The 27,528-nt window shown below is 38.5% G+C and overlaps 1 protein-coding gene across 1 annotated transcript in view; it reads right to left on the bottom strand.

Annotated features, from left to right (window-relative positions):
- Nucleotides 1-1,241: 1,241 nt before the first annotated feature.
- Nucleotides 1,242-27,528, bottom strand: part of LOC114660828 (electrogenic sodium bicarbonate cotransporter 1-like) — a 42,399-nt gene continuing 16,112 nt past the window's right edge. Inside the window, exons 8-22 of the mRNA XM_028813756.2 lie at nt 26,129-26,239; nt 25,720-25,894; nt 25,399-25,532; nt 24,878-25,152; nt 16,964-17,031; nt 15,934-16,110; nt 15,412-15,525; nt 14,844-15,005; nt 14,538-14,716; nt 14,255-14,327; nt 11,888-11,956; nt 9,130-9,303; nt 7,636-7,791; nt 4,545-4,614; nt 1,242-2,386 (exon numbers count right to left, since the gene is read on the bottom strand). Of these exons, the coding sequence (XP_028669589.1) occupies nt 4,561-4,614; nt 7,636-7,791; nt 9,130-9,303; nt 11,888-11,956; nt 14,255-14,327; nt 14,538-14,716; nt 14,844-15,005; nt 15,412-15,525; nt 15,934-16,110; nt 16,964-17,031; nt 24,878-25,152; nt 25,399-25,532; nt 25,720-25,894; nt 26,129-26,239 (1,921 nt within the window). The 3' untranslated portion in view covers nt 1,242-2,386; nt 4,545-4,560. The remainder of the gene's footprint in view (nt 2,387-4,544; nt 4,615-7,635; nt 7,792-9,129; nt 9,304-11,887; nt 11,957-14,254; nt 14,328-14,537; nt 14,717-14,843; nt 15,006-15,411; nt 15,526-15,933; nt 16,111-16,963; nt 17,032-24,877; nt 25,153-25,398; nt 25,533-25,719; nt 25,895-26,128; nt 26,240-27,528) is intronic.

Here is a 27,528-nt window from a genome sequence, read left to right as displayed (position 1 = left end):
CAGGTTTTTGTTCAAACCCAGTTGCTTAATTAGAAAGCAATTCTTGCCAATAATTTAATTTCATGGCTTGTTAGTGCTTTAACTCTGCTATGTCAGGTCATCCTCATATCCTAGATTTTCTTCCCTTTTCTAAGAATATCATCCAAATGATTTGAAGGCTAAAATGGAGGAGTAATTCTCAGTCCTTCACTTTTTTCTCTTCCTTCCAAGTATTTAATTAAACCCAATAGTGCATGATAAATACACACAAGTGTAAATAGTAACAAGCTAAATGGGGAAATGCTGGTCTCTTTTGTCATTTGCATGTTATTGCTAATTAGGAGCAATTAAAATCCAAGAATACAGCTGTTTAAGACTAAAATAAGCAATAAGGGTTCATAATCTTAATGAGCGAGACAACTAAAGTGAAGCAGATGTGTTACTTGAGCAATAAGAGCTTCTTATTAATCAATTGGGTTGGAGCAAAAACCTTCAGCCACTGTGGCCCTCCAGGATCGTGATTGAGGACCCCTGGTTTATAACATAGTTACCACATGATGCCATTGAGTCAGCATTGACCAGACCCTAAGGAGTGTTTTCTTCAGCTTGTTGAGTCTTTGCCTTAAAGAATTCACCCCTGCCAATTACAAGCAAGGCATACCTAACAAAGTGATCACTGAGTGTATGTCTAGCAAGTGATTACAATTAGTAATAATAATAAAGGATTTCTATGTGTAAAATTTGTAAGAAAGCAGTCATTAGATGCAGACCAATATAAAACTTGATCACATGCTAATACGTTGTATGCAAAATCCTTACCTCACTTACCTACACATACAATTCCATTTAATGCAGTTCAGGGCCAGAGGCTATTCTAGAAGCATTGGGTACATGTTGTTATACCACCCTACAGAAGATGCCAGTCCATTGCAGGGCACACACACACCCAGCCACATTGTAGTCAATTTAGAGTTCGTGATTAAAGAAGCAGGCACATTACTGGAGAAGCAGACAGAAAAAGAAAATGCAAACTCCAAGCAGACCATGACCAAGGTGCAAGATCTGAACTTAGGATGCTGGACTCATAAGCACTAACTACTATACAAATGTGTCACTACATTTTGTCCCTACTATTTACAAATGCCAGAAAGAAACATTTGGAACATGATAGTTTAAAAGGTACATGAAATTGATTTAAAATCTTTTCTGATATTTGAGGTATTACAACATAGGCTAAAATAAATTGACACTGTTGTCATAAAAACTTTTGAAAAGAAAAACTTTATTCTCTTTCAAAAATATAAACAATGTGTAACAAGTTAAAAAGAAAACATTTTTTAAATATGACAAATACAGTATAACAGAGATCGCTGTGCATTCTAAGTCAATCCAGTGGTTCTGGAACAGTCCATGTAAACATACTGTGCCTACATACACTAAAACCCAAAGACATTAATAGTTAGCCGAAGCCCCCCATTTTGCTTCCATTTTTATATGGATGTTTTAATTTGCACCCCTAATGTGCAGACCTCAGTGCCTTTTGAGAGTATGGTGAATGAGATCAGCCATAAGTAGTCTTCACAAAATTTTTTTCCTTGTTAAGTGAAAAGACATTTGGATGACAGAAGACTTCTTAACCAAGCAAGTACAGCATATTAAAAAGAAACACTGGGCCATGAGCATCAAATTCGGAATTTTCTCTTTTAATTTCAATGCATGTAATGCATACTCTTTTTTGCTTTCAATATGTTCTGTATAATTTCTTTCCAAATTTTGTTTTGCAGTTTTTACACAAAAGGAACACACATTGACAAGTGACCTTTGAGCAGGAGTTGGTGACAGGCCTTCCATGACATCAGCCCATCTAATTTTTATATGTTTATTATTTGGTCTTTGTTTTGGTGATGAGATGTGCGTCACATCCTACCCCCACCTCAAAATGGTCAAAAAGGAGTCAAATGCTATGCAACACCCTGACAAGACCAAGATTTCAAATTAAGTCAGATCCCTAAACCTAAAATATTATTTCCCAAGTTTAAAAGCAGAAATAAGGAGAAAAGTTTTATTTTTTGAGTTTAAAATGAATCCAGTATGGATACTGCATTGATTTTTTTTTCTCATGGCACAAATGCTCTTTCTTGCATGTGTGAAATTTTAAATATAACAAAAAAATTAAATATTAAGCACATATACATAAAATAGTGTGGATTTTCTCCAAAATTGCACCTCCAATGAAACAACAACACAACGAAAATATGAGCTCTTCTTGCTTTGCCCCTTAACACAATGACTTAGGCTCCATTCTGATTTCAGTCCATTGTCCTCTATGCCCCTTTTATAGCGAGGTCCGCTCATGAATTATCATCAGTTGCTGATTTCTTCCTTGCAGTCATGCCTACTTGAGTTTCTGGTAATGCAACACATATGTAAACAGTGTTAAAAGTGAAGATCAATATGATTGATATTTTTGCTCAGATTTCAGTTGCGCAGGACCTGGAGAAAGCATATGGGAGGGTGCCTGGAGAGGAGTTGTGGTATTGTATGAGGAAGTTGGGAGTGGCAAAGAAGTATGTAAGAATGGTACAGGATATGTGCAAGGGAAGTGTGACAGTGGTGAGGTCTGCGGTAGGAGTGGTGGATGCGTTCAGCGTGGAGGTGGGATTACATTGGGGATCGGTTCTGAGCCCTTTCTTATTTGCAATGGTGATGGACAGGTTGACAGACGAGATTAGACAGGAGTCCCCATGGACTATGATGTTTTCTGATGACATTGTGATCTGTAATGAGAGTAGGGAGCAGGTTGAGGAGACCCTGGAGAGGTGGAAATATACTCTGGAGAGGAGAGGAATGAAGGTCAGTAGGAACAAGACAGAATACATGTGTGTGAATGAGAGGGAGGTCAGGGGAATGATGAGGATCAGGGAGTAGAGTTGGCGAAGGTGGATAAGTTTAAATACTTGGGATCGACAATTCAGAGTAACAGGGATTGTGGAAGAGAAATGAAAACGAGAGTGCAGGCAGGGTGGAATGGGTGGAGAAGAGTGTCAGGAGTGATTTGTGACAGACAGTTATCAGCAAGAGTGAAAGGGAAGGTCTACAGGACAGTTGTGAGACCAGCTATGTTATATGGGTTGGAGGCAGTGGCACTGACCAGAAAACAGGAGACAGAGCTGAAGGTGGCAGAGTTACAAATGTTAAGATGTTTTTCTTAAAAAAAGACAATCTGAAAAAGAGAGCGACCTGAAAGTTTGTGAATTAAAAAAGGACCAGGAGGTGAAAGCACCACAAAGTCGAATGTCAAATGGTCAAAGTGCAAAGTGTAATGGTAGCTAAAAAGGTCAAAACACATGTAGGAAAATAGAGAAAAAATGACTAAATCAAACACAAAATGAGAATGACATTTCAGAGAGCAGAGCAAAGATCCTAACACCAAAGTCATATTGGAAGCATCTTTTAAGTTCCTCTGACTCTAAAACTTTATTGAAAGGGACTCATTGTTGAAGTTCTTCAATACAAAGAGAGAATGTTTGGATGAGTGTGCTGCCATCTTAAATAGGTATCAACTGTTATTACCCTACCTGATCATGTGACCATAGTTACTATACACAACATGGCCACAGGCATGAGAACTCAACACACAAATGTGTCATACACAGCAAACCACAATCCAAGATGGTGGGGGGGTGATGACTCTATCAGAATGAACCGAACTATAAACCACCACAAACAAAAGTCAAAACAATCTAATCGTGGAATAACCTGAGTGTCAGGATGCTAAAACTCAGATGCATAACAGAATTGAATTGACCTCCGTAAGTTAGTCAAGACGTGTAATGAAGCACAGATACCATAATGAATAATTCTCCCGCTTGTATGAGCCTAGTAATTGAAACCTTGGTTAAATTAACTCAAATTAAATCACCTATACATAAAATGCTAAAAGCTGTCCATCTGCCATGTAACTACTTGCACACTTATGGGGCTAGAACCTTGATCTTGCTCTTAATCGAAAGCTTATGACTGCATATGTTTTGGAAATTCAAAAAAATGTAGATAGCGGAAAATTAGTGTGCACTTTTCTGGTGGGCAAAACAATTTGCTGTAATTAAAGCACAGTCTCTACAAGTCAATCTATCAATAATCCCCCAGGACACAGTACTGTATATATGTGTTCAGAATTCACAATCAAGTTTAAGATAAGGCTAATTTGTTGTTTATATGTAGCCTTTTTAGCATTTTATTATAGTTTCTGTTTCACTAGTATACATTAAAATTACTGTTATGTTTTCAGTTCTTTGTTTTGAAAACTAACAAACTCCATCATCATAGTTTCTGTCTGACCTGCCTACCACTGACATCACATACAAATATCATTTACTGTACTGAGTATTCCAGGATTTTACCACTTTTCCATTTATTTGTCATGAAGACATAATAAAACACTTTTTGGTGATTGGAATAAAATGAGTTGAGCCAGGATATTTACATTTCTTAATAAGAAAATAAATAAGGGTATAAAACAATATTGTTACAAATTTGATAAATCAATAGTTTAAAACACTAACCTGCATTCAGCTTCAATCAGTTAACTGAGATGTTGATTTCAGGAGCTTTCTCTTGATACTTCATTTCCGACTGTTGAAAGAGAACATCTCCATCATTTCAATTGTCTTGTACTAAAGAACAATGATGGATTACAAACACTCATATATGTTTATGTGAGGTCCTTGTTAGAAATTCACATTTAGTGAAAGAAGAAGACATTGGTTAGTAAAAATCAAAATGGTCCTTTAAAATGTTTTCTGTGGAAGGCAAAGCTTCACTTTTCTGCCTGAAGAATAACAGGGGCAAAGAAAAGTGAAAAGGGCCAGGAAAAGGAACATAATCAGAAAATAGGGGCTTAGCCAAGAAACCAAATGAGTGACACGATAAAACCACAGCAGCACCCTAAATTGTAGTCAAAAATCAGAATAATATTAATGTGTTACGTGTCATAACTTTCAGCCTCCCCCTGTCTGGTGTGTGAAGCAAAATTCACTTAAATGTCCTCTTCAGTTTTTCCTCCACTATGGTTAGCTGCACTTCTTCCACATGAATCTAGCATCCTGGCATGAATCTTGCCTCAGTCATTATCTGAGTGGAGTTTACATGTCCTCTTTGAGTCTCTGAAGGTTTTTCTCTTGGTTTCTTTGCACATCCCAAAGACATGAATGTTATATAAATTGGCCATTCTGGACTGGCCCTGTATGAACTGAGTGAAAATGACTTAGTGTTCTCTTCAGTGAACTGGTGTCTCATCCAAGATTAATTTGAATGTTGCCCTCAGTAATGCCAAAATGTTTTTAATCCTAAAATTTAAAAGTTGGCTCACAAAAAAGAAGATGGGTTTCCATATAGATGATTTCATTTTTAAAACTTGGATGTGCAATCTCCTTTGAACAAATGGGATTTTTAAGGTTGAGAGGTTCCATCTAAACAGTTTTGAGTTTTCTCTCAATATAGCTCTATAGTGCCTTGCCTACAGTTGTACTGTAGCGCAATGCTAGTTGTTCTTATATATTCATATAAGTGCAGAAATGTTCAGAGATTTTTCATGTAAGGAATACAGAAATTACAAGGTGAAGTAGTCATGCTAAGATAGTAGCAACATGTTGCATGTTGATTGCCATTTGCAAGTAAGAATTTTACTGTGTTCAGTACACATACCAGAGATCCTATAAACCCCCAAAATTACCAGTAACCTCAATGTGACTTTAGATTACACTATGTTTGTATAAATAAATTTTTTTGTCTTTTAATTTTTCACAACATTCCTAATATTTGACTCTTGGTCACTAACTTAGCCGCTCAGCTTCTTGCTCCATTTTGGTTGGTCCAATGCTACGCCATCTTATATACTCTGCTGAAAGATTATTTTGTTTTGTTCTTTACTACACCAGCGATACTATTTTACTTTGCTCTACTCTACTGGCTTCCAAATGTGTAAAACTCACTTCCTGACCTACCACTCCTTGTGTGGATCTTCATGTCTTAGGTCTCTCTATGTATCTCTATTACAATTCTCTTCTTCATCTTCTTCTCTTCCCTGCTCAGTAAATGCTTCTCCTCTCTGCAGATGTGCTAAAAATGAATGCTATTTTTAAGTTCACACCCTGGCAATATTTCTCTTGAAGACTCATCTTTTCACATGAGGACTGCTTAAGCTTCCTTCTGCACGGCTCTACTCAACATATTTAGCTTTTGTTGATACCTTCACACAGCAGTGTCAGAAGGGGACCTTGCTTTTCGATTTCCTGGATAATCCAGTTACTGATTGTGTCAGGGTTGTCTGCAGGATGTAGGTATTTGTTGTCTTGCAAAGGAGTCACTGCTTTGAAGTTTTTGGCTGGTTGAGTATACAAACAATACCAAGTTGTGATAACAGACCTGCTCCTTCCTTGTAGGATGTGTGTATTTACCTGACTTGGAGATTACATGTCTGACGCTATTGGTTTCTAATCAGCATATCTGTACTTATTCATGATTGGTAACAATACATTTTGTTAACTTGTGTTTTCATTAATTGTTAAACCCAGGAAATTTAGATGTGCCATTGTTTAATCCGATTGTCCAGAACTGATAATGGCAGGGACTGAAGGAGATTTAAACTTCTGGGCAGGAGAAAGCAAAAGAGAGAACAGGGACGGTCCACTGAGAACACTGCCAAGACACTCGGACAGAGCCCAGGGGCTCGTAGGCAGATGAGGGAACCTGACTGGTACGACGTGAGGCACAAGGACGGCAACACTTACTTCCAGGGAGGAAGAGACAGCTCCACAAGGAGACACCAGTTGTGGGTCCAGCGAGAGAGGGAAGCTGCATGAAAGGACCAAGCAAAGCTGGCAGACGAGAAATGACGCGTGCCTAGGTCACAGCAACACAACGAGCCCAGAGTGGAAAAAAAGGAACGATGAAGAGACATTGACAGGGATTCAACGATTTGACACAACTTCTGTTGGGAAATGAGTGTCCGGTGAACAGAGTGCATCCGTGGACAGATGAACGATTAACTGTTGGGGTAACACAGTGCGGAAACTGGACTCTGCACCACTAAAGGTTGTATCCTCCAAACCTTGTTATTAATGGACTTTTAGAGTGTGGACTGTGTGCTTTCCTTTCTAAAAAAAGGAATTTTGTTCCTGATATTGTTAGATTTTGTTTATGCTCATTTATCTTTTTAATGTACTTATTATTGTCTGGTGTAATAGAAGTTACTGTTGCTTTTCCTGAAATTACTGTTGTGTCTTTCATTGTGTGTTTACTCACCACCCAATTTAAAGAAACCTGTGTGCTATTATTGGTAAATCTCATGAGTTCCCAGTCTCTTAATAAAACTGGGTGACGTAGTCGGATATTTTAATGGTGTCTAAGTTAGATTACCTGTAAGTGTGACCAGACACCTGTCACAGTAGTTTTCCTTCTAGTCCTGGCTAAACTAAACTTTCTTGGACCTAAAACTGTTATTTTCAATTACCTAGTAACTTTGCATGTTTTGACAATTACCCTTATATGCTGTATACATTTTAAATTTTGCAAAATGCTTTAGAAAAGAAGCCAAGAAATAGCAGGGGGGTAGCATCAGAATTTAGTTAATTGTTTTTTCAACAGTTCACTTACATTTTCACTGTCTGAGTCACTGCTGTGTTGAGTCACCTTCTTCAGTGGTGTCTCATTTCTGTGGACCTCTTCTGGTAGAATGTCATCAAGCCAGCTCAGGTCATGGCAAGAAAAGATCCACTCCATAGCTTTCCGTACTGCCACCAAGGCAAGTAACTAAAGACCAACAGGATTAATTTGATTATTTATGTAGCCATTTTCTAAACTGATACAAAATGTTTGTCTTACTTGACTTGTTTGTTATTGTAATTGCTTTTTTATTTATATTCATCAATAATTGTTCTAATGAGGCTGTCAAAATCAAAATCTTTTGAAAAATAACACTTTAATTCACTTATTCATTCATTTCATTAAATAATAATGGTTTAAAATACAATAAGAGCAAGGTCCTGATTGGAAATATCACTCTTAACAGCAAAGCATTATAATGGATTTTTATTTTTGTTTGCTTGGTTTAAGATATCATTGGTATAAGATATAAGTTAGACTTCTGGCTTGCTCTCACTGCTCCTGCATAACTAAAGCGGTTTTATTGACCTTAAGGGAATAAGAACAATATTCAGCACTAAATACTGACTTCTAGTGGCATTAATGAGGAAGCACAAATCAACACACTAGGTATGAGAAAAATGTCATGACATTTTCTAAACTGCTTAATCCAAACCAGGGTTGTTGGTTGGAGGTTGGAGCCTATCCCAGTTAGCACAGAGCGCAAGGCAGGAATAAACTCTGGACAGGGCACCAGCCCATCGCAGTGTGAACACACACACACATACACACAAACAAACACACAAAATAAACACACACTAGGACCAATTAGCATTGCCAGTTCATCTAACATGCATATATTTGGACAGTGTGAGGAAACTGGAACACATGGAGGAAACCCACACAGACACAGGGAGAACATGCAAACTCCAAGTAAAAATATCTATTGCTAAAAGTATGCAACCTTGACACATCCTGAAATGCATACAGACTTGACTCATCTCAGGGACCAGGTTTTGATGGATTTGGTAACTGTTTCTCAGCTGAGTTAGGGGACAATTCCACCTATTTTTTAGGAAAGGAAAAGTTTCCACAGTGCAAATTTTTACTTAAACTCAGTATCAGTCTTTGCATGATGGTGGCATGGTTAGGATTCCGCATGGAAAAGCCAATGTGCTTTGGAATAAAGTGGATTGGAAAGTAGATTTTTAGGTCTACCAAGATTAACTGGGTGGCTAATGTTGCCAAGGTGCTGATTAGAAAGCACACAGTCAGGGGTCCCAGTCCTGCTGGCCCAATGCGTCACTTAATCTGTTGCTCTCGTCAAATTGACTATCATCCTGTATCTTGAAAGAGCTTTGTACTATTTACCCAGACACAACAAAGAAGAAATAACCTTATGGATAGTTGACTTTTATTGACCTATTTTCCAAAGTGGTTGTTTACTCCAATTTATTTTAAAATCACATTGCCTCTAAGAGAGAGAGACAGAGAAGCATCCCTTACCATGATCGGAAATATAATAGCTGCAGAAGTGGACTTTAGGATCCAGAGAAGAACAAGGCAGAGTACTTGTATGAAGGTGAAAATGTGTACACGGTACAAGGGTACATGACGCAGAAATATGAGATCAGGTTGGTGCTTGGCAGGAATGAAGAACAGCTTCAGTCTATCCAGGAACTACAGACACAGGAGAAACACAGAGAGTGTCAAAAAGGCCTGAACTGTCCTTGGTCATTATGAGCAAATACCATGCACAATACTGCTTCCTGACAAGTGGCTACCCAAGAATCCTCTATACACAGCAAAGAATGACCAATGATACAGACAAAACAATTGAGGTTTCTTCAGAAATTGATGTTATTTCTTATAAATATTTATACAGGTATACCAAAAAAATTAATGGACAATAAGACAACATTTCCTAAATAAATCTCTGACCTTAGCAGTAAAATATTGCTGGCCACTGTTTTATTATGTGGAATCATATTTTCAAATAAAGTTAAAATTGTTCTTCCCAAAAACTACTGCATTTGAGGTACAATTTAATCCATTAATATTTATAACACATATAAAAGTATTGAAATGCATTAAAAATGCTAGTAACTGTGTGAAGTTTAATTTATATTGAATTGTCCTTACATATAGACACACAATAACACACAGATGCCTCAAAACTAAATCCATTAAGCTCCAAGTCGAAATCTTAAACCAAAACTTTACTGTCATGCAGTGTACACCCATGGTGTATGTAAATAACTGTAAGACAAAATCTATGGTGTGATTGTCTTCAAAATCAATTGCGTTCTGTAATAACTGTATCAGGTTTATTTTGGACTGACTTTTTAATCACTCAATCTGCATTAAGTCCATATGCATTCCGCCTTGTACACACATACCGTAAACATCACATCGAAGGTGAAAGAAATCACATTAAGGAATGTTTAAAATGCATAAATCAGTTGAAATCTGCAAGATAAAATTTTGACTCTGTTGAAATTCTTTCCCTATTGATACCTGTGGTATACAGTATGTAGAAAAAATAAAAATAGCATAGCTTTCATACAATGCCTTCAGGAAATATTCAGACCCCTTAACTTTTTCATATATTGTTGTGTTTCAGCATTGTGTAAAATCAATTAAATTCATTTTCCCCTCATCAAACAATACTCGATAACCCAAAATGACAAAGTGAAAACAGGATTTTAGAAATTTTTACTTTATTAAAAAGTGAAATACCTGTATTACATTGACACAAGTATTCAAATCCTTTACTCAATACTTAGTGGAAGGGGAAGCACCTTCAGCAGCAATTACTGTGTGGAGTCTTCTTGGGTCTGACACTTACAAGCTCTGCCATTTTTCTTTGCAGATTTTCTCAGCGTCTGTCAAGTTAGATGGAGACCATTGATGGAAATTTTTTTAGGTCCCTACAGAGATGTTCAACAGAGTTCAAGTCTGGGGTCTGGCTGGGCCGCTCAAGAACATTCATAGAGTTAACACTAAGCCACTCCTGAGTTGTCATTGATTTGTGCTTTGGATGATTGTCTTGTTAGAAGGTGACCCTTAAGTCTAGTTTGAAGTCCAAAGTGCTCTTTTGTGCACTGGAGCAGATTTTCTTTAAGGAAATCTCTGTACTTTGCTCCATTCAGCTTTCCCTCAACTCTGTCAAGTCTCCCAGTACTGCAGTTGGGAAACAACCTCATAGCGTGATGCTGCCACCACCATGTTTCACTGTTGCAATGGTATTGCGCAGAGGATGATCGCCACCTGGTTCCCTCCAGACATGATGTTTAGAAGTGAGACCAAACAGTTTAATCTTGGTTTTATCAGACCTAATAACTTTGTTACTCATAGTCCGAGAGCCCTTTTGGTGTCTTTTTGCAAATTCTAAGCAGTCTTTCATGTGTTGTCTGGCCACTCTGTCATAAAGCCCAAATTAGGGGAGTGTTGCAGTGGTAGCTAACCATCTGGAAGTTTCCCCTATTTCTACATAAGTTCTTTGTAGCTCAGCCAGAGAGATCATTGGTTTCTTGGCCACCTGTCTTATCAAGGTCCTTCTCTCCCAGTTACTCAGTTTGGCTGGGCAGCCAGGTCTAGGAAGACTCATGGTTGTTCCAAATGTCATCCGTTTAAGAATTATTGATGCAACAGTGCTCTTGAGAAATTTTTTGTAGCTTTCCCCAGATCTGTGCCTCAGCACAGTCCTGCCTCTAAGCTTTGCAGGCAATTCCTGAAATCTAATGGTTTGCTTTTTTTCTCTGATGCATATAGTCATATGTAGGACCTTCTACAGAGGAGGTGTGTGACAGCTGTGTGCCTTTCATCAAATGAATTGACCATAGGCAGACTCCAAACAAGGTGTAGAAACATCTCAGTGATGGTCAATAGAATGGGATACAGTTGAGCCAGATTTTAGGTGTAATAGGAAATGGTCTGAATTGTTATGTTATTAGGGTATCTTCATTTACTATTTTTAATAAATTGACAAAAAAATAGAAAGTTGTTTTGGTGTTCTAGTGTATTAAGTAAGCATCACTTGGGGCGGGGGATTAATTTAAATTATTTTATCATAAGGCTAAAACATAACAAAATGCATAAAAAGTTAATCTGAATGCTTTCTGAAGGCATTGTATTTTATAGCAAAATAGTTTAGCTTATCAAGAACTTAAAATGTAATGTACTTATTTAATAGATAATATATGCAATGCATGATTCCTTAAAGTGAGCTACATGACATATACAGGAATGAATATTTTGTTACCTGGAGGCTGCTTACTGCAGATACTCCCATGTACAGAAAAATCCCATAGAGAACAGGCATGGGGATATACTGAAAGGGTGCAAAAACACATGGAATACGTGTTAAAAAAACATTAGACAAAAAAGATTAAGATGGAGATAAGAAGAAAAAAACTTAAACCATCATTTTTATCAATTTCTGTATTGCGAGCAGTGGGCAAAAGGAGGAGAGCAGAGGAATCAAAGGAGTTAGTAGTGGGCATTGAGCATGCGAAATGTGTGAAGAACAATGTGAACAATGAGAAGTGGGAAGTGAGTGGACATCACCAGAGTGACATATGTTATAAGTATTGAGTACTGAAGAATTAGTGCAGGCAGTGAGCAGAGAAGACCAAGGTGTGAAGGCTGGATTGTTCGATAAATTTCTATTGTTAGTAATAACCAATGCAAAAGTTTAAGAAAATGTCAGTATTCTTTAAATGTATGGAACAATTTATGTTTTAAGAATGTATCTAGCTTTACTGTGGCAGAGATTTTTTCTGCATTGCAGTTGGCTATAGCACAGAAGCAGACAATACTCTAAGATAAAGACAGGAAGCACAGTTGGTATATTAGGAAATGATATAATATTGCAAAACAAAAAACCAGCAATGTCCAAGAAAAAAGCTCAAAATGGAAAAGGGATGGCATTTCCACCAGAACATTCAAAAGTATAATTTAAGAAAACACAAATCTAGATGCAAAACAACCAACAAAACGTGCGCACTGACACATAAAGCTAAGTCCTTTCATGAAGGAAGTGACATCCCTCACATCTTCTATAGTTCTTTGATGGCCAGTGTAATTTTCTACGCTGTTCTGTGCTGGGCTGATAACATCACTTCAAGAGAGGCCCACCGTTTCAAGAGGCTAATAAAAAGGTCAAGCTCAGTTATAGGATGTACTCTGGACCCCCTGGTGGCGAAGAAGAGAATTAAAGCAAAACTGAGTGCTGTTATGAACAATGCTGCACATCCTCTCTCTGACACACTAACACTGAGGACTTTCAGCCAAAGTGCGTCAGGAAACACCACTGGTGCTACTTTATACCAACGCTGCATAATGCCTCACTCTGACTGGGACTACCAAGTCAGAAGTTTTCTTTATTTTTAATTTACTTGCTTTTTAGTCATTCTGGTGAGGGTTCAGACCATAGTGTGGGTATATATATACATACTGTGTGTATGTATGTATGTATTTAAAGTGCTATCTATCTATCTATCTATCTATCTATCTATCTATCTATCTATCTATCTATCTATCTATCTATCTATCTATCTATCTATCTATCTATCTATCTATCTATCTATCTATCTATCTATCTATCTATCTATCTATCTAAATTTAAGATATTGGATTTAAGCTAAAAACTTTGATAGTATGGGTTTTTACACCCCTGGCTCCACTAATATAGGTACTCGGTTTTCTTTTCTGCCACAGACAGTTGAAATAAAGAAAACATCTTTGTCAAGGTAAAGCTAGCTACAAACTTAGAATATAGCTTAGTCAAAACATTTAAAAAAACACAGACAATATTATTACATATAGTATACAGTAACGGCACACTGCACGATATGTGAAGTGAATACACTTGACTTGAACATTTATAGTTTTCACACTCTTTCTTTCTCTGTACGTTTAGCATTCATTTGCTCAGGGGTTGATGCGCTTGCTGCTTGCTGTGCAGCTCTTCTTTTCTCCACCCTAGTGGCCCGCTTCGTCTCTTTTATCGTCTGAATCTTTTCACGTTAAAACTGATTAAGTCAGTGTTTCTATTGCAATTACTTAGTCCGTTTTCCTTAATTTTTCACACAAGCTGGCACTTAAGTCTTCAATCTGCCTCAAGAATAATTTAAGATATGAAGAGGTAGGGAAGTGATGGCGAACATGGTAGGGATGAGAACGGTACCTGTATGCAAGCACCTCACGGCCACTGCCGAGAGTTGTTTCTACAATAAAATAAAATAAAAATAAAAAGAGGAATAACCTTGGAGGTCAATCATCATCCCGAAAGCAGATAGTAGACGTCACGTAGTATATGTGTACCAGATTTCAGGTTAATACTTCAAATGGTTTGTGAGCTACATGTGATTTAAAATTCTGGACAGACAAACGAACAGCCACGGTAGCATATTATATAAAAAGATTAGTATAATATGATATTACATGAGCAAAGCCTTGCAAGTAGCAGGCAGTGAGTAATGAGCATTAAAGTAATGAGCAGAGGGTTATAAATACATGGAATGCTGGATAAAAATTTGGGGCTTTTGTTTTTTTTTTCACTGTGAAAAATTTTGACTTTGTGACAGCTAAACATACAAGTGAAATTTAAGAAAGGCAACAGTATTACCTTCAGGACAGGAGCCAGAAAGACAGAGAAGCCAGTTAGAAGAAACACAGCCAGACCAGTGAGTCTCTGCTCCCTGCAGAAAGACAGCAAACCACAAGCATCACTTTAAAGTCTACAGTAATCTGTTCCCTAGATAAAGTTCACTCGCAAATCTAGCCAACAGAGGTCTTCACTCACCAGCATCATGGTATCAGGAGTGCAGTCTTTGCATATTGATTATTTTATAACTCTGTCTCATTTATTATGTTGCTTTATGGAATTTCCACTTTAATAGTTAACCTACCGAATTCCTACAAATTTTGGTTCTTCTCCTGGTGCCAAGCTGGAGTCCTCCATCTTTAGTCCATTCATATGAGCTAGTGAGATGACTGTGGAAGAGATGTACCAGGGAAAACCAAGCACTGACATCAGAACCATCAGCACAGCAATCCAGAAGAAATCCAGATGGATGCCCGCTCCTTTCTGCCAATTAAGTAAGTGTCAGCCTTTCAGCCTGTGCTTCTGTGATTAGTGTATCAGTCTGAGTGCACAGTTAGTGTAAATGTATGACTTTATAGGCAGGCAGAGTGTGCTGCTTTCCCTTACTTACTTTTAACTTGAGCTCCTTCCGGTTGAGGATGACTGCAGTAATCTGCTGGTCCATGAACACTAAGATGGTTAACAGAATTGCAGGAATAGCAGAAACTAGAGACAGCCACCATGGGTTCATCTTAAAAGGTGATACATACCACTGTCTGGTGGGATTAGTTGGCTGAAAAACAACAGGAGCTGATAACTACAAACATAAACATTTGCTTAAGACAGCTTGACAGAGCCTTACACAGTATTTCCTCTTCAAATGACTAGCACACAGAGCTCAAGGGGCATCTAACACGTTGTGCTCATATTCTTTACTAAGGTCCCATCTGTCCAAATGCAGCTTTGAAAATAACAATGTGCACTGTGACTTTTGCAATATGCTGCCTGAAGCTTCAACACAGAAGGAGGCAAATTAATTAACTTGTACTTGTAGAAATGAAGAATAATGAACACTTACCCTTTGCTCAATACTACATCTGAATTAACTGGGCATGTCTACTCCTGTTGGCACTTTGAAATGTTTCACGGCTCATATATTTTTGAGTTTGACATGGTATGAAAAAAGGAATGACACTTACTTTGAACTCGCTGGGAACAAGCAGCTGTGGAGTCTGAATGCCCACAAGAAAGTTGATTATGCAGAATATCACAATGACAAGGATAATAGAAAAGTCACTGATCAACTTTCGAACCTAAGGGTAAGAAAAGCAACAGTTGACCAAAGTTGTTTTTTTTTATTTTTTACATTATATTCTGTGTTGAAGGTGTGATGTCAGTTGGATTAGAGGCATTGATTCCAATCATAATAATATCACATAAAAAATTAATTTATAGAGTCTTTGGGGGAGGATCCTTTTTATAACACAGCATAACGTACAAATTCTTGTATTTTGCAAGCACATAGTTCTTAGGGGCTCACTGATGGGCTACATAAAAAGTCAGCCTGGAGTTTCGCTAATGACTTCTTAGATTTAAAGATTACTCACTTCTGGTTAACAAATCCAAAATGTTTGAGGACTACAGAATCAGAGGTGTGGTGCTTAAAACATCAGGCTGCAATATCTGAGTATTTTAGAGAGTAACACAAATGCATCACTTACCGACTGTGGAAAGTAACTGCTGTCTTTAAAGTTCTTCAGTATGAGAGACAAAATAAAAGTTCCAAAAAACAGCAGGAATGACATAAGGGTGACATCGGGGACATAAGCACAGCTTTCCCCAACTAATGCACCTCCAAGTCTCATACACTCCTTCTTTCCCAATGTTGTCCAGTTTGCCTGCAGATAGATAGATAGATAGATAGATAGATAGATAGATAGATAGATAGATAGATAGATAGATAGATAGATAGATAGATAGATAGATAGATAGATAGATAGATAGATAGATAGATAGATAGATAGATAGATAGATAACTTTATTAAACACATTCATATACTATATGTCAAAAAGCAAAACACAGTCTTTCCTCGTATAACACACATTTATTTTTTGTTCTTGAAGCCCTTATTAGCCTGTGAAGGTTTCTAATGGCTTAACACTGGTTCTTAATTTAGCAAGTGAATTCTGTCACCCTTAACTGGCCTAAAATAAGAGCATCCAGGCAAAGAGAGCCTGAGGAGTCTAGCTAGCTGTTTTTAATTTCAAAGCAGCATTTAGAAGGATTAAGCAATGTGCTGAAATAAAGGAGGAGAATACAACCGAACAAAACTGGGGAAAAATTCGACATCCAGGAAGATCTCAGATTTCATTCATTTCAGAAACAGAACATTTCAAGCTTGTTTTTATTGCACTGTATTTTCTATAATTGGATACTATTGCTGCTGTTTTATGCATCTTAGTTTTATAGGATTAGTGTGATCAAGAAGGCAAACTACAACTCACTCATTCTAGAAAATGTTGCTTTTTTGCCATCAGTATATATTGGCACCTTTACTTTATGAGGGCCATCTTTGGCTTTTTAGTTACATACTTGCCTTGCGACAATTTCCCTTTGTTTCCCTCTGGTGGCATCTTCAAAAACTACACAATTATTACTGGGTTGATCAATTGTAACTGTATTTAACCATGGACGGTCCTAGTGAATGTAATAAAATGTGTCAATTTCTTTTCTTTAATTTATCTGCTTACCATCATGTTACTTGCAGTACTGTACTGGCTTGACACAAGTGTTTGATTGAAGTCCACTGAGCTGTTGCCTGTGCAAAAAAGAAGGTCCATTTTTTGGTCATCCTCCTTACTTTTCCAAAGCATTTTACCTAAATGGCAATGCTGAGCTAAACAGCTACAGATATGCATTTTACTTCTAAATTTTTCTACACTACAACACTTCCAATTGGCTCAATAATAGCTTTCACACTCTGCTGCTAACATTAAAACTTCTCCCACAGGAGTTGCTTTCAACAAAAGAGAATACATGTCCTTCCTTAAGGGAAGAATATTCTAAGAATCTGCTTTAAAACTTATTTCCTGGTTCACATTGTTCAAATGAACACACTTTACCATCAAAACACAAAATGCATATTTTTTTAAATCAGAGCATTTTTCTACTTTGAAATGGACATATCTGGTAAGTTGTAAGGTTTTTGTCTTTTAGTACCTCATTGGTCACTATTGTAAGCTGCTTCGTAAGGCACTATTTTATTTTTGTAATTAAAGTTTCAATTAACAATGCAACATTCAAGGGTAAATGAATGTATGACACAATGGTGACATAATAAATGTGACTTCAAAAATTCCTTTAAGCGTGAATGCTTGTAAAATGAAAGAGTGGCCCTAAGGCTTACTGAAGCTAAATACCTTTCCCTGCTATTATGATAACGTACAGCCACTCCACATCTTACTGCCGTTGCCTTTCAGCATAACAAAAAGTCAGTTGATTCAACAAAATGTATGTGTTCAGGTTAGGTGTAAGCACGCATAGCCAGCAGTACATTTTGAGAGCTGGGTTGATTTCTGGTCTGTCCTGCTTAGACATTGCAGTTCATGTGGTTTATAAATGTATTGAATTTTTGTGGAGCTGATGCCATCTCAGACACTGCATAAGTTATAGAATGTACCTTGGCTTAATTAATTTTGAATCATCTTCAGAACTCAGCAGTTAAGATCAGCACCAGGAAGGCTAATGTACCAGAGCGTCATATGAATTTACATATGGCAAATATCATTCTATTATATTAAAAGGGTGACAGGGCAGATCCAATCAACTATAAGCCAGTAAGCTTAACATGCATCACAGGAAAATTAATGCAAGGAATTGTTAAGGATAAGACTGAGCAACACCTGGCAAGTACAGACGTTTTTCTGAACAGTCGGCATGGGTTCAGAAGAGGAAGGTCATGTTATACTAACATGCTGGAATTCAATGAGGAGGCAACAAAAGGGTATCATCAAAGTGGAGCATATGATATTATTTATCTGGACTTTCAGAAAGCATTTCATAAGGTGCCACATGAGAGGTTGGGCATCAAACTAAAAGAAATTTGAGTTCAGGGTGATGTTTTTAGATGGGTGCAGAATTGGCTCAGAAACAGGAAGCAGAGGGTTATGGTACGAGGAACCTTTCAGAATTGGCCGATGTTGAGAGTGGTGTTCCACAGGGGTCAATGCTAGGGCCGCTGCTATTTTTAATATCTATAAATGATTTAGATAGGAATATAATTAACAAGTTAAGTTTGCAGATGACACCAAGATAGGTGGATTAGCATATAATTTGGAATCCGTTATATCATTACAGAAGGACTTGGATAGCATACAGGCTTGGGCAGATTTGTGGCAGATGAAATTTAATGTCAGTAAATGTAAAGTACAGTCGATTCCGGTTAATTGGACCAACGGTTAATCGGACCAGCCGCTTATTCGGACCAGCCGCTTATTCGGACCGAATCCTAAAGAACCAAAACAGATCATATTACATAAGCCTAATATTGTTCGCTTATTTGGACCAAAATTTCATTTAATCGGACCAAAGAACGTGACAGAGAATAAGAAAAAGAAGCCACAAGTCGCCCGCGGAAAGTGGATGTAAAGCTGGTCAGCGACATCAAGAGGATCCCTGGGCTCCCCAGGAGAATTTATGCTTTTATCAAAGGTCAGGAAGTCGGAAAATTTGTACCAAGTGCAAACCAGTGGGGGTGAACATGCCTACCCTTTCTTTCCTAAAACAGACCGCCCAGTAGCCGCCGACATGAAGTCGAGCGTAAACAAGAGTGTCCGTGCAAGGAATTCCTTCCTGTCAATCAGGATTAAAGTTTACGCGAGAAAGCTTTTGCTTCAAGAAAGTCAAACTGGACGCTTTTAGTGCCGAAGCTTTGAATGGTGAGCATTTTGTGGCTCTCCTGACTTCCACATCTTGACTCGGAAACACCAAGATTTCATCAGAACTCTTAGTCTGTGAACTGTGCGTGTCTTGTCTCCCCTGCCAAAATGCCATGGCGGGACTTGACGTTAGCTGAAAAAATTGATTTCCTGGATCAGATCAGGCAACAACCACCAAACACTAGTCAGCGTCGGTTGGTTGAAATTACCGGCTTGGCAAAGACTACAATTTCACGCTTGTTAAAACAGGAGAATGAGCTGCGAGAAGAATGGGCACAATTCCAGGAAATGCCAGGAAATGCATTGAAACTTTGTGCCGCTATTTCATGCAGGAGGGAAATGAAGGCAGTCCCATTGATGTGTTAGATGTTTGTGGTGATTTTGTTCAAGTGCAGTGCGTCAACAGAATGCATCAGATCACACTAGACAAGTTATTCAAATGTTGACTGGAATTTGGTAATGTAACGTTTTTTATTGTGCTTCACATGCTGAGTGTCGTGTAGATCGTTTTGAAGAATTTGTATATTTCTTTTTCAATAAACAAAGTTGTAAGCAACCGTACATGTACATGTACGTAGTTCTTGTTTGTACGTTCGCCATACGCGTGTGCAGCACAATAAAAGTCATAATGACATTTTAATATGTTACTTATAGCACGTCCCGTCTTGGTTGCACATGTATAGGGCATGTTCGTGTAATCGGACCAGCCGGTTATTAGGACCAAAATGATCGCGTCCCGATGTGGTCCGATTAACCGGAATCGACTGTATTACACATAGGAAGTAAAAATGTTAGGTTTGAGTACACAATGGGAGGTTGGAAAATCAGGAGCACACCTTAGGAGAAGGATTTAGGAGTCATAGTGGACTCTAAGCTATCGACTTCCCGACAGTGTTCAGAAGCCATTAAGAAGGCTAACAGAATGTTAGGTTATATAGCACCCTGATGTGCGGAGTACGAGTCCAAGGAGGTTATGCTCAAGCTTTATAACAAACTGGTGAGGCCACATCTGGAGTACTGTGTCCATTTTGGTCTCCAGGCTACAAAAAGGACATAGCAGCACTAGAAAAGGTCCAGAGAAGAGCAACTAGGCTGATTCCAGGGCTACAGGGGATGAATTATGAAGAAAGATTAAAAGAGCTGAGCCTATACAATTTAAGCAAAAGAAGAATAAGAGGTGACATGATTGAAGTGTTTAAAATTATGAAGGGAATTAGTGCAGTAGATCGAGACTGTTATTTTAAAATGAGTTCATCAAGAACACGGGGACACAGTTGGAAATTTGTTAAGGGTAAATTTCACACAAACATTAGGAAGTTTTTCTTTACACCAAGAACAATAGACACTTGGAATAAACTACCAAGTAGTGTGGCAGACAGTAAGATGTTGGGGACTTTCAAAACTCTACTTGATGTTTTTTTGGAAGAAATAAGTGGATAGGACTGGCAACTTTTGTTGGGCTGAATGGCCTGTTCTCGTCTAGAGTGTTCTAATGATCTAATTTTATATCTGAATATTGGAACTTGCTGGATAGTTCTAAAAACCTTTTTGATTGCCTGCATTTTGGCCACATTATTCATTTCTGCATTAATGTATTTTTATGAGGCATATTCTGAAAGTAAATGTCTTGATTTTACAGATAATTCCTTGCATTGATGGGTAAATTACTTCCTGTTAGCTAACCAGTAATGGATCATGTTTATTCACATTCCACCAATCTCCTTTTATTTCCAAAAATTGATTTTTGCAATGTTAGAAGTATTATTGAAAAACACAACAAGGGGCGGCACGGTGGCGCAGACCTGGGCTTGCTTCCCGGGTCCTCCCTGCATGGGGTTTGCATTTTCTCACCATGTCTGCATGGGTTTCCTGCCACAGTCCAAAGACATGCAGGTTAGGTGCATTGGTGATCCTAAATTGTCCCTAGTGTGTGCTTGGTGTGTGGGTGTGCCCTGCGGTGGGCTGGCACCCTGCCCGGGGTTTGTTCCTGCCTTGCGCACTGGGATTGGCTCCAGCGGACCCCCATGCCCCTGTGTTAGGATATAGCGGGTTGGACAATGACTGACTACAGAACAAAAGCATCAAAAGTGGACAAAGGCTATACATTTTTTTATTTAATTTCTTTATAAATTACCAAAGTAAGTCTGCTCATTTTCTTATGCCAGTATACCATCAGTTTCAGCTAAGATTTTTTTTACATTTAACATTATTTCTGTTTCAATAAATGTCACTACAGTGTAAAACAGGATAAATTGGTTCAATTAGCTGTAATATTATAAAATAACCTAATTTGGTTTAAATTTACCTAGCGAGCGTTTATCTATGTATTGTTTTCAAAGGTTGTTTGATGTATGTTTTATGTGAGTTATTAAGTTCCTGCCATGAAATGCTATACATACAGCCATTTAAATATAAGGTTCTTATTGTTAGAAAAAAAATTAATTAAATCACATTGCATTTATGTCATCTTGTGTATACTGACCAGGCCAATTTTCTTTTTCAAAACCCAATTTCCCATGTCAGTACTGTGCCTATAAAACTATTCCAGTTAAAAGACATACAGTAGCTCAATCTTAAAGCAGTGTATAAACTTTATTTACTCATCAGATTTGAACTGCTGATTACAAATTAAGAGTTGCCATTGCATTTAAAAAATCCTTTATCTCTTTTGATTGTTTGGATCAATTTACATCTCTATTTTTTTAATCAGTTGTAAGGCTGATGAAACTCTGGAAAGGATGTTTTTCTTTAGAATTTGAGTAAAGAGGGACACTACAAAATGTCTTGTTTCACAATTCTGCCATTGTTTAGATTTACTGGAAAGAGTTTTACCCGACAACAACAGTTCCTGGAAGGAAAATATATGGAAATGTGAAAAAGACTAATTCCTTTGCTGGAAGCTAATGGGTCACTTGACATGTGACTTTATCATATTCCAGCTATAAGGCATGACAGTGTTATGAGATCTGTTTCCTAGTATTGGAACAGTGATAAAAACTCTGAACCTCGTGTCACTTTTGTTAACTTTTGATATAATACTTTGGCTTTTCATGTAACATTTGTCTTTTGCTTTCTCTTTTGTTTGATTATTTGAGCTTTTCTTGCTGACTTTGCTTTATTTTTTAAAATTCTTTTGATCTTGGCTTCCAGGTCATCTACTGGTCCATTTCCAACTGTCTTTTAAATTCAAACTACTACAAATGAGAGGAGACCATTCAATCCATCAAGTTCATTTGTTTAGCTAATACCTAAGCTATCCCAAACATTAAGAAGGGCTTGTCCAGAATTTGAACCCAGGACCTCTGTCATCCAAAGCAAGAATCAGATCCCTAGACCAGCAAGCCAACAGCCAGGACAGTAAGACTGACATTTTGCTGCGTGTTATACCATAAACAACGAAATGAAAACCATTGCTTTCGTGGAAATTTTGAGTCTAGCTGATGGGTCATGCTAACCAGGCACTTGGCAGAAGGACTTTGCATTATTAAAATAGTTAAGACCTACTGCACAAATCCTGCTATATTAGTGATCCAATACTTTTTCAAAAATATGTTATATTGAATTTATCATGCATTTATTTGCTTAGTAAGACTTGTGTCCTTAATTAACTGTTTATGTCATTCGGGGTAGAATAACACTTCATTATTCTCTATTATCCACCAGCCACAGTATGTGTGTTTACACTTCAGTCGACATATAAATAATAGTTTGACACTTGACCTTTTGCTTTCCAAATCCTGTCACAGAAGTCTTGGTTAAGACACATTCAGCTTTTTACCTTCAATTCACTTAAACTTTTCCTAGGCCTAATTATAATGCCCTATTAGTCTTGACAATCACATATTTAAACCATACACTCATTTATTATCTTTGCTTTTTTCAATTATAACAGTCCCTGCTTTTGAGTGTATATAAATTAGACTGTTAGCTCTGAAACTTCTTCCCATAAATATGTAATTATGTATTGTTATTATTCAGTGGAATCTTTTTTGTCCATATTTCCTTGTAACCTACTTTCCGTTCAATACTTTCACTATAAAGTTCTGCAAAGTTTCTTCTGAAACTTGCTGTTACTGAGAATTTCACAGGTTTATTTCCAAGCTATTCAAGAATCTGCTAATGCTCCATTTTTGCTGTTATTTGTTTTTGCTGATTTTCATTGTCTTTACATTCTGCAACCCAAAGACATACTGGTTAAACCGAGTCTATGAGTAATTCCTCACTTCTTTCCATTGATTCCCAATACTTGCGTTCAATGCTGCTAACCTTCAGCCCCATGTGACCCTATGGTAGGTGAAACGATATCAGAAAATGAATAGATGGGTGCTTTAATGTATATTGTGTTCATCACAATATATATTAATATATTGTATAGCATTTTATCCATCTAGCTATTTTTTAAATCTGATTTATACTAAGCAGGGCTGCAGGGAAGTTATTGTTTAGAAACAACCTTTGTGATGGTGCATTCTGAAAAAGACATTATATAAACAAGATTTAGGGTTGGTTCCCTCTTTCGTGTGGATGCCACCAGGATAGATTTCAACCCCCACTGCCCTAAGTTGCATTAAGCACATTTAGAAAATAAACAAATTGATAGTCAAACGGATGAAGTACTGAATCAGTGGTCATCTTGGGTCCTGGGACATTTCTTTCCTCACTATGCCTACTTTTCAAAATTCTTTTCTTTTATCTAGCAAATGGCTGCTGTGTCACCAGAACAATGCACATACAGTAAGTATTTATTTCACTGACATTTTGATTCAGACCCACTAACAACCCACAATGGTTCAATTATTTCCATATTTCTATAACTGAAATACTGGTAGGCAAAGTGACTAACTCAGGGTCATTGATTGAATCAAGGGAGGAGTGGACTGACAACTTGGAGGTTTACAGTTAACACTTCAATCACATTTTGCCTTTTACTTTTATTACAGTGGGTTTCTTGGAGGGGGCTGAGAGAAGAAAGTGTTAAAATCAGGACTGAGTGTTGAATGTATAGTATGAGCCTCTGAAGCCCTCCAGCATTGATGTGTGAGCTACAGGGCCTTGAAGTACCACTCAGGCAATAATTTAAGGAGAGGATAGTCGCAGGATACAGTATGTGGGGGAAAAAAACTTAATGGGAGAGGAAATGTTCAGGCAGCAAGATCAAATTCATGATAGGCACTGTGGCGGATGGCTGGGGACCCTACCCAGCTGGGACGCCTGTAAGGACCACGAGAGAAACAATACCTCCCCTGGGCCACTAGAGGGCAGCCACCCTGGTCTGCATAGGGGCCACGGGAACAGAGCTGGGAAGCTCATTCGGAGGATTAAGGAGCCCTGGAATACAGCACTCCAGGTACACCCAGACTGCTTCCGGGTGCTCATATGGCACTTCCGCCTCACCAGGAACTGCCGTCAGAAGACTATCAGAAAGCACCTGGAGCACATCCTGGGCAATATAAAAGGGGCTGCCTCACTCCATTAGATGAGTCGGAGTTGGGGGGAGTAAGACAGAGCTTGTGTGAGGAGCAGTGGAGGCGGCAGAAGAAGTAGAGAGAAGGAAAAGGACTGTGAGCTGGATAGTGATTTGTGCACTATATTGGTTGGGAAGGTGCTGACGGAAATAAACGTGTGTTTTTGGACATTTGGTGTCTGTCTGTGTCCCGGGGTTCATCTTCCACAGCACATAGTAGGTGATCTTGGAGGTGCCATATGCACTAGTTCAGAAACACCAACCTGAAAGCAGAGGTGGAGTGCAAGTACAGCTGTACTGTGTACTTTCATCTTCAAAGTAGCCTGCATGGATTGGGTATTGTTGTGCCAGGCTCAGCATCTTCTTTATGGCATCGTATATGAAGATGAGGCTAATAAGTGTACAGAAACCCTCCTCAGTGAAGCGTGTGAAGTACTGCACTAGGTAGCTGGCATCTGTTGCTACCAGGACAAGGCAGAAGAAGGCTGTCCACAGACCAATCCAAAGTCGCAACTCCAGATAGTCAAGCTCCTGCTGCCTGTGGTAAAGGAGAATTACATAAGAAATGCTTAAGTAAATTAAGGACCATATGAGTCCAGTATTGTGTTCACTGGCTGTTCAAGGCAGTCTTTTTTCTTTGGATTCACCCTCCTGAACCAACCAGTTTAAGCATAAAATAAAAACAATAGCATTCTGAGAAAGACGAAGGCAGTAAACAAGCATATGAGTGCCAGTTTTCTGCTAAGTGACCAGTAACATTCCTTGGATTCCCTAGGGTGCCTACCTACAAAAGTTGAAGAGAAGTCTCTCGAAGACAAGCACTGGCCCAGTGCTGCTCAGGATAGTGAGAGGCTGACCTGCAAAGAGACAGAACAGTGCCCCAGCCACTGAAGTCCCAATGAAGCTCTCCAGCACACCCTAAAAGAGAGCAGCCTGCAATTAGAGATGACTATGCACAAAGGCTGGTTGACTGGCCCTAAATGCATCTACGTGCCCCAGTATTGTATGTTTTACACTTTGGTATTTGCAGCTAAGGGACAACCTTTTTTGAGTCACATACACTGCATGATCGGCATATTGCTTAGCATGTTTCACTATTACTCACCAGGAAATTATCAGTTGCATCTCCCAACATCCCACCAAAAGTGATAGCATTGGTCACTGTAGCCAGGTAGATGAACAAAATCACTGGCAAACACTGTAGGTTTAGGCCGTCATAGAAATCACTCCAGTACCAAGGAGCTTTTCTTTTGATGTCATTAATAAAACCTCCAAAACACCTTGAAAAAAAATAATAAAAAGATTTCAAAAATATTTATGTGCCACTGAGTGGATGCTCTTTAAGCTGGGGCACAATGCATCATTCCAAAATATGTTGCCCCACCTTGAGTCAAACAAGATCTGATGCATACCCTCTAACTGGTCTGTCAACACCTGATGGCACCCTGATTGCCAAAGTCACCGTGCATTTTACCTGCTGCTGACAGTTGCCTGGTCTGTGTACTTAGTCTCACCTTCCTGTCTTCATCATTTCATCGCTGATCTCATGAACATGTCCAGGCCCCAGGCTGTGGCTTGTAGACTTGTTCAGATGAAAGGTTGATCCTTTAGCATACACATGCATCCTAAAATTACAATTTTGTTAAAATCAAGAAGTCTTTTCTTATATAGCATCCTCAAAAGAAAGACAGACTGCACACCTCAAAGTCACAAGATAAAATATGAGATTATTCAATTCAAGCAAATTTACAAAAATAATACAGGCCTCTACTTCTTTTTGCATTACTTTCTTTTGGGTATGGTGGTTTGTAAAATAATTCAGAAAGAAACAATGTAAAATTAATCATCCATTAATATTTATGTCTCTTTGATTCCCTGTAGGTAGCTGAACATTAATTTTAGCTGAACACTAATTGACTAAGAACATATGTGCCTTCCTGAAAAATACATTAAAGGCACTATATAAAAATAATAAAGACTCTGCCATTACACTGCACTTTTCCATCAGATAAACCAAGCCAAACACCTGCACTATCATTTAAATTGCTCATGGCATCTTTTCACTAGTACTAGCCCTGTTCGCTCAGGCTGTCATGTTACACCAAGCTTTAAGTTGACTAAAAGGACTCTGTCTAATGTTTCAGACTGCCAACTTAACAGCAATGTAGCTCCCAATATGCAGCAGGAAGGGCCTTTGGGAAGCACCTATACATGGTGTAGGCAGGGGCTCCCAAACTGGAGGTGCACCTGCATGATCCATAGCCTGTCACCTTAACATAAGGCAGGGAAATTTTTTTAGGTCTTCTTTTCACACCCAACACATAACTGGAAACAGGTGAGCCTTTATCACCGATTCTGTTCATAACTTTTATGGACAGAATTTCTAGGCGCAGCCAGGGTGTTGATGGGGTCCGGTTTGGTGGACTCAGGATTGGGTCACTGCTTTTTGCAGATGATGTTGTCCTGTTTGCTTCATCAGGCCGTGATCTTCAGCTCTCTCTGGATCGGTTCGCAGCTGAGTGTGAAGCGGCTGGGATGGGAATCAGCACCTCCAAATCCGAGACCATGGTCCTCAGCCGGAAAAGGGTGGAGTGCCCTCTCAGGGTTGGGAGCGAGATCCTGCCCCAAGTGGAGGAGATCAAGTATCTCGGGGTCTTGTTCACGAGTGAGGGAAGAATGGAGCGTGAGATCGACAGGCGGATCAGTGTGGCATCCACAGTGATGCGGGCTCTGCAACGGTCTGTCGTGGTGAAAAAGGAGCTGAGCCGTAAGGCGAAGCTCTCAATTTACCAGTCGATCAATGTTCCTACCCTCACCTATGGTCATGAACTATGGGTAGTGACCGAAAGAACGAGATCGCGAATACAAGCGGCTGAAATGAGCTTCCTCTGCAGGGTGTCTGGGCTCTCCCTTA

Source organism: Erpetoichthys calabaricus, chromosome 11 (genome assembly GCF_900747795.2).
Source record: "Erpetoichthys calabaricus chromosome 11, fErpCal1.3, whole genome shotgun sequence".
NCBI classification, from domain to species: Eukaryota; Metazoa; Chordata; class Cladistia; order Polypteriformes; family Polypteridae; genus Erpetoichthys; species Erpetoichthys calabaricus.
The sequence above is the reverse complement of the archived record's forward strand: the minus strand, read 5'-3'. Positions and strand labels throughout refer to the sequence as shown.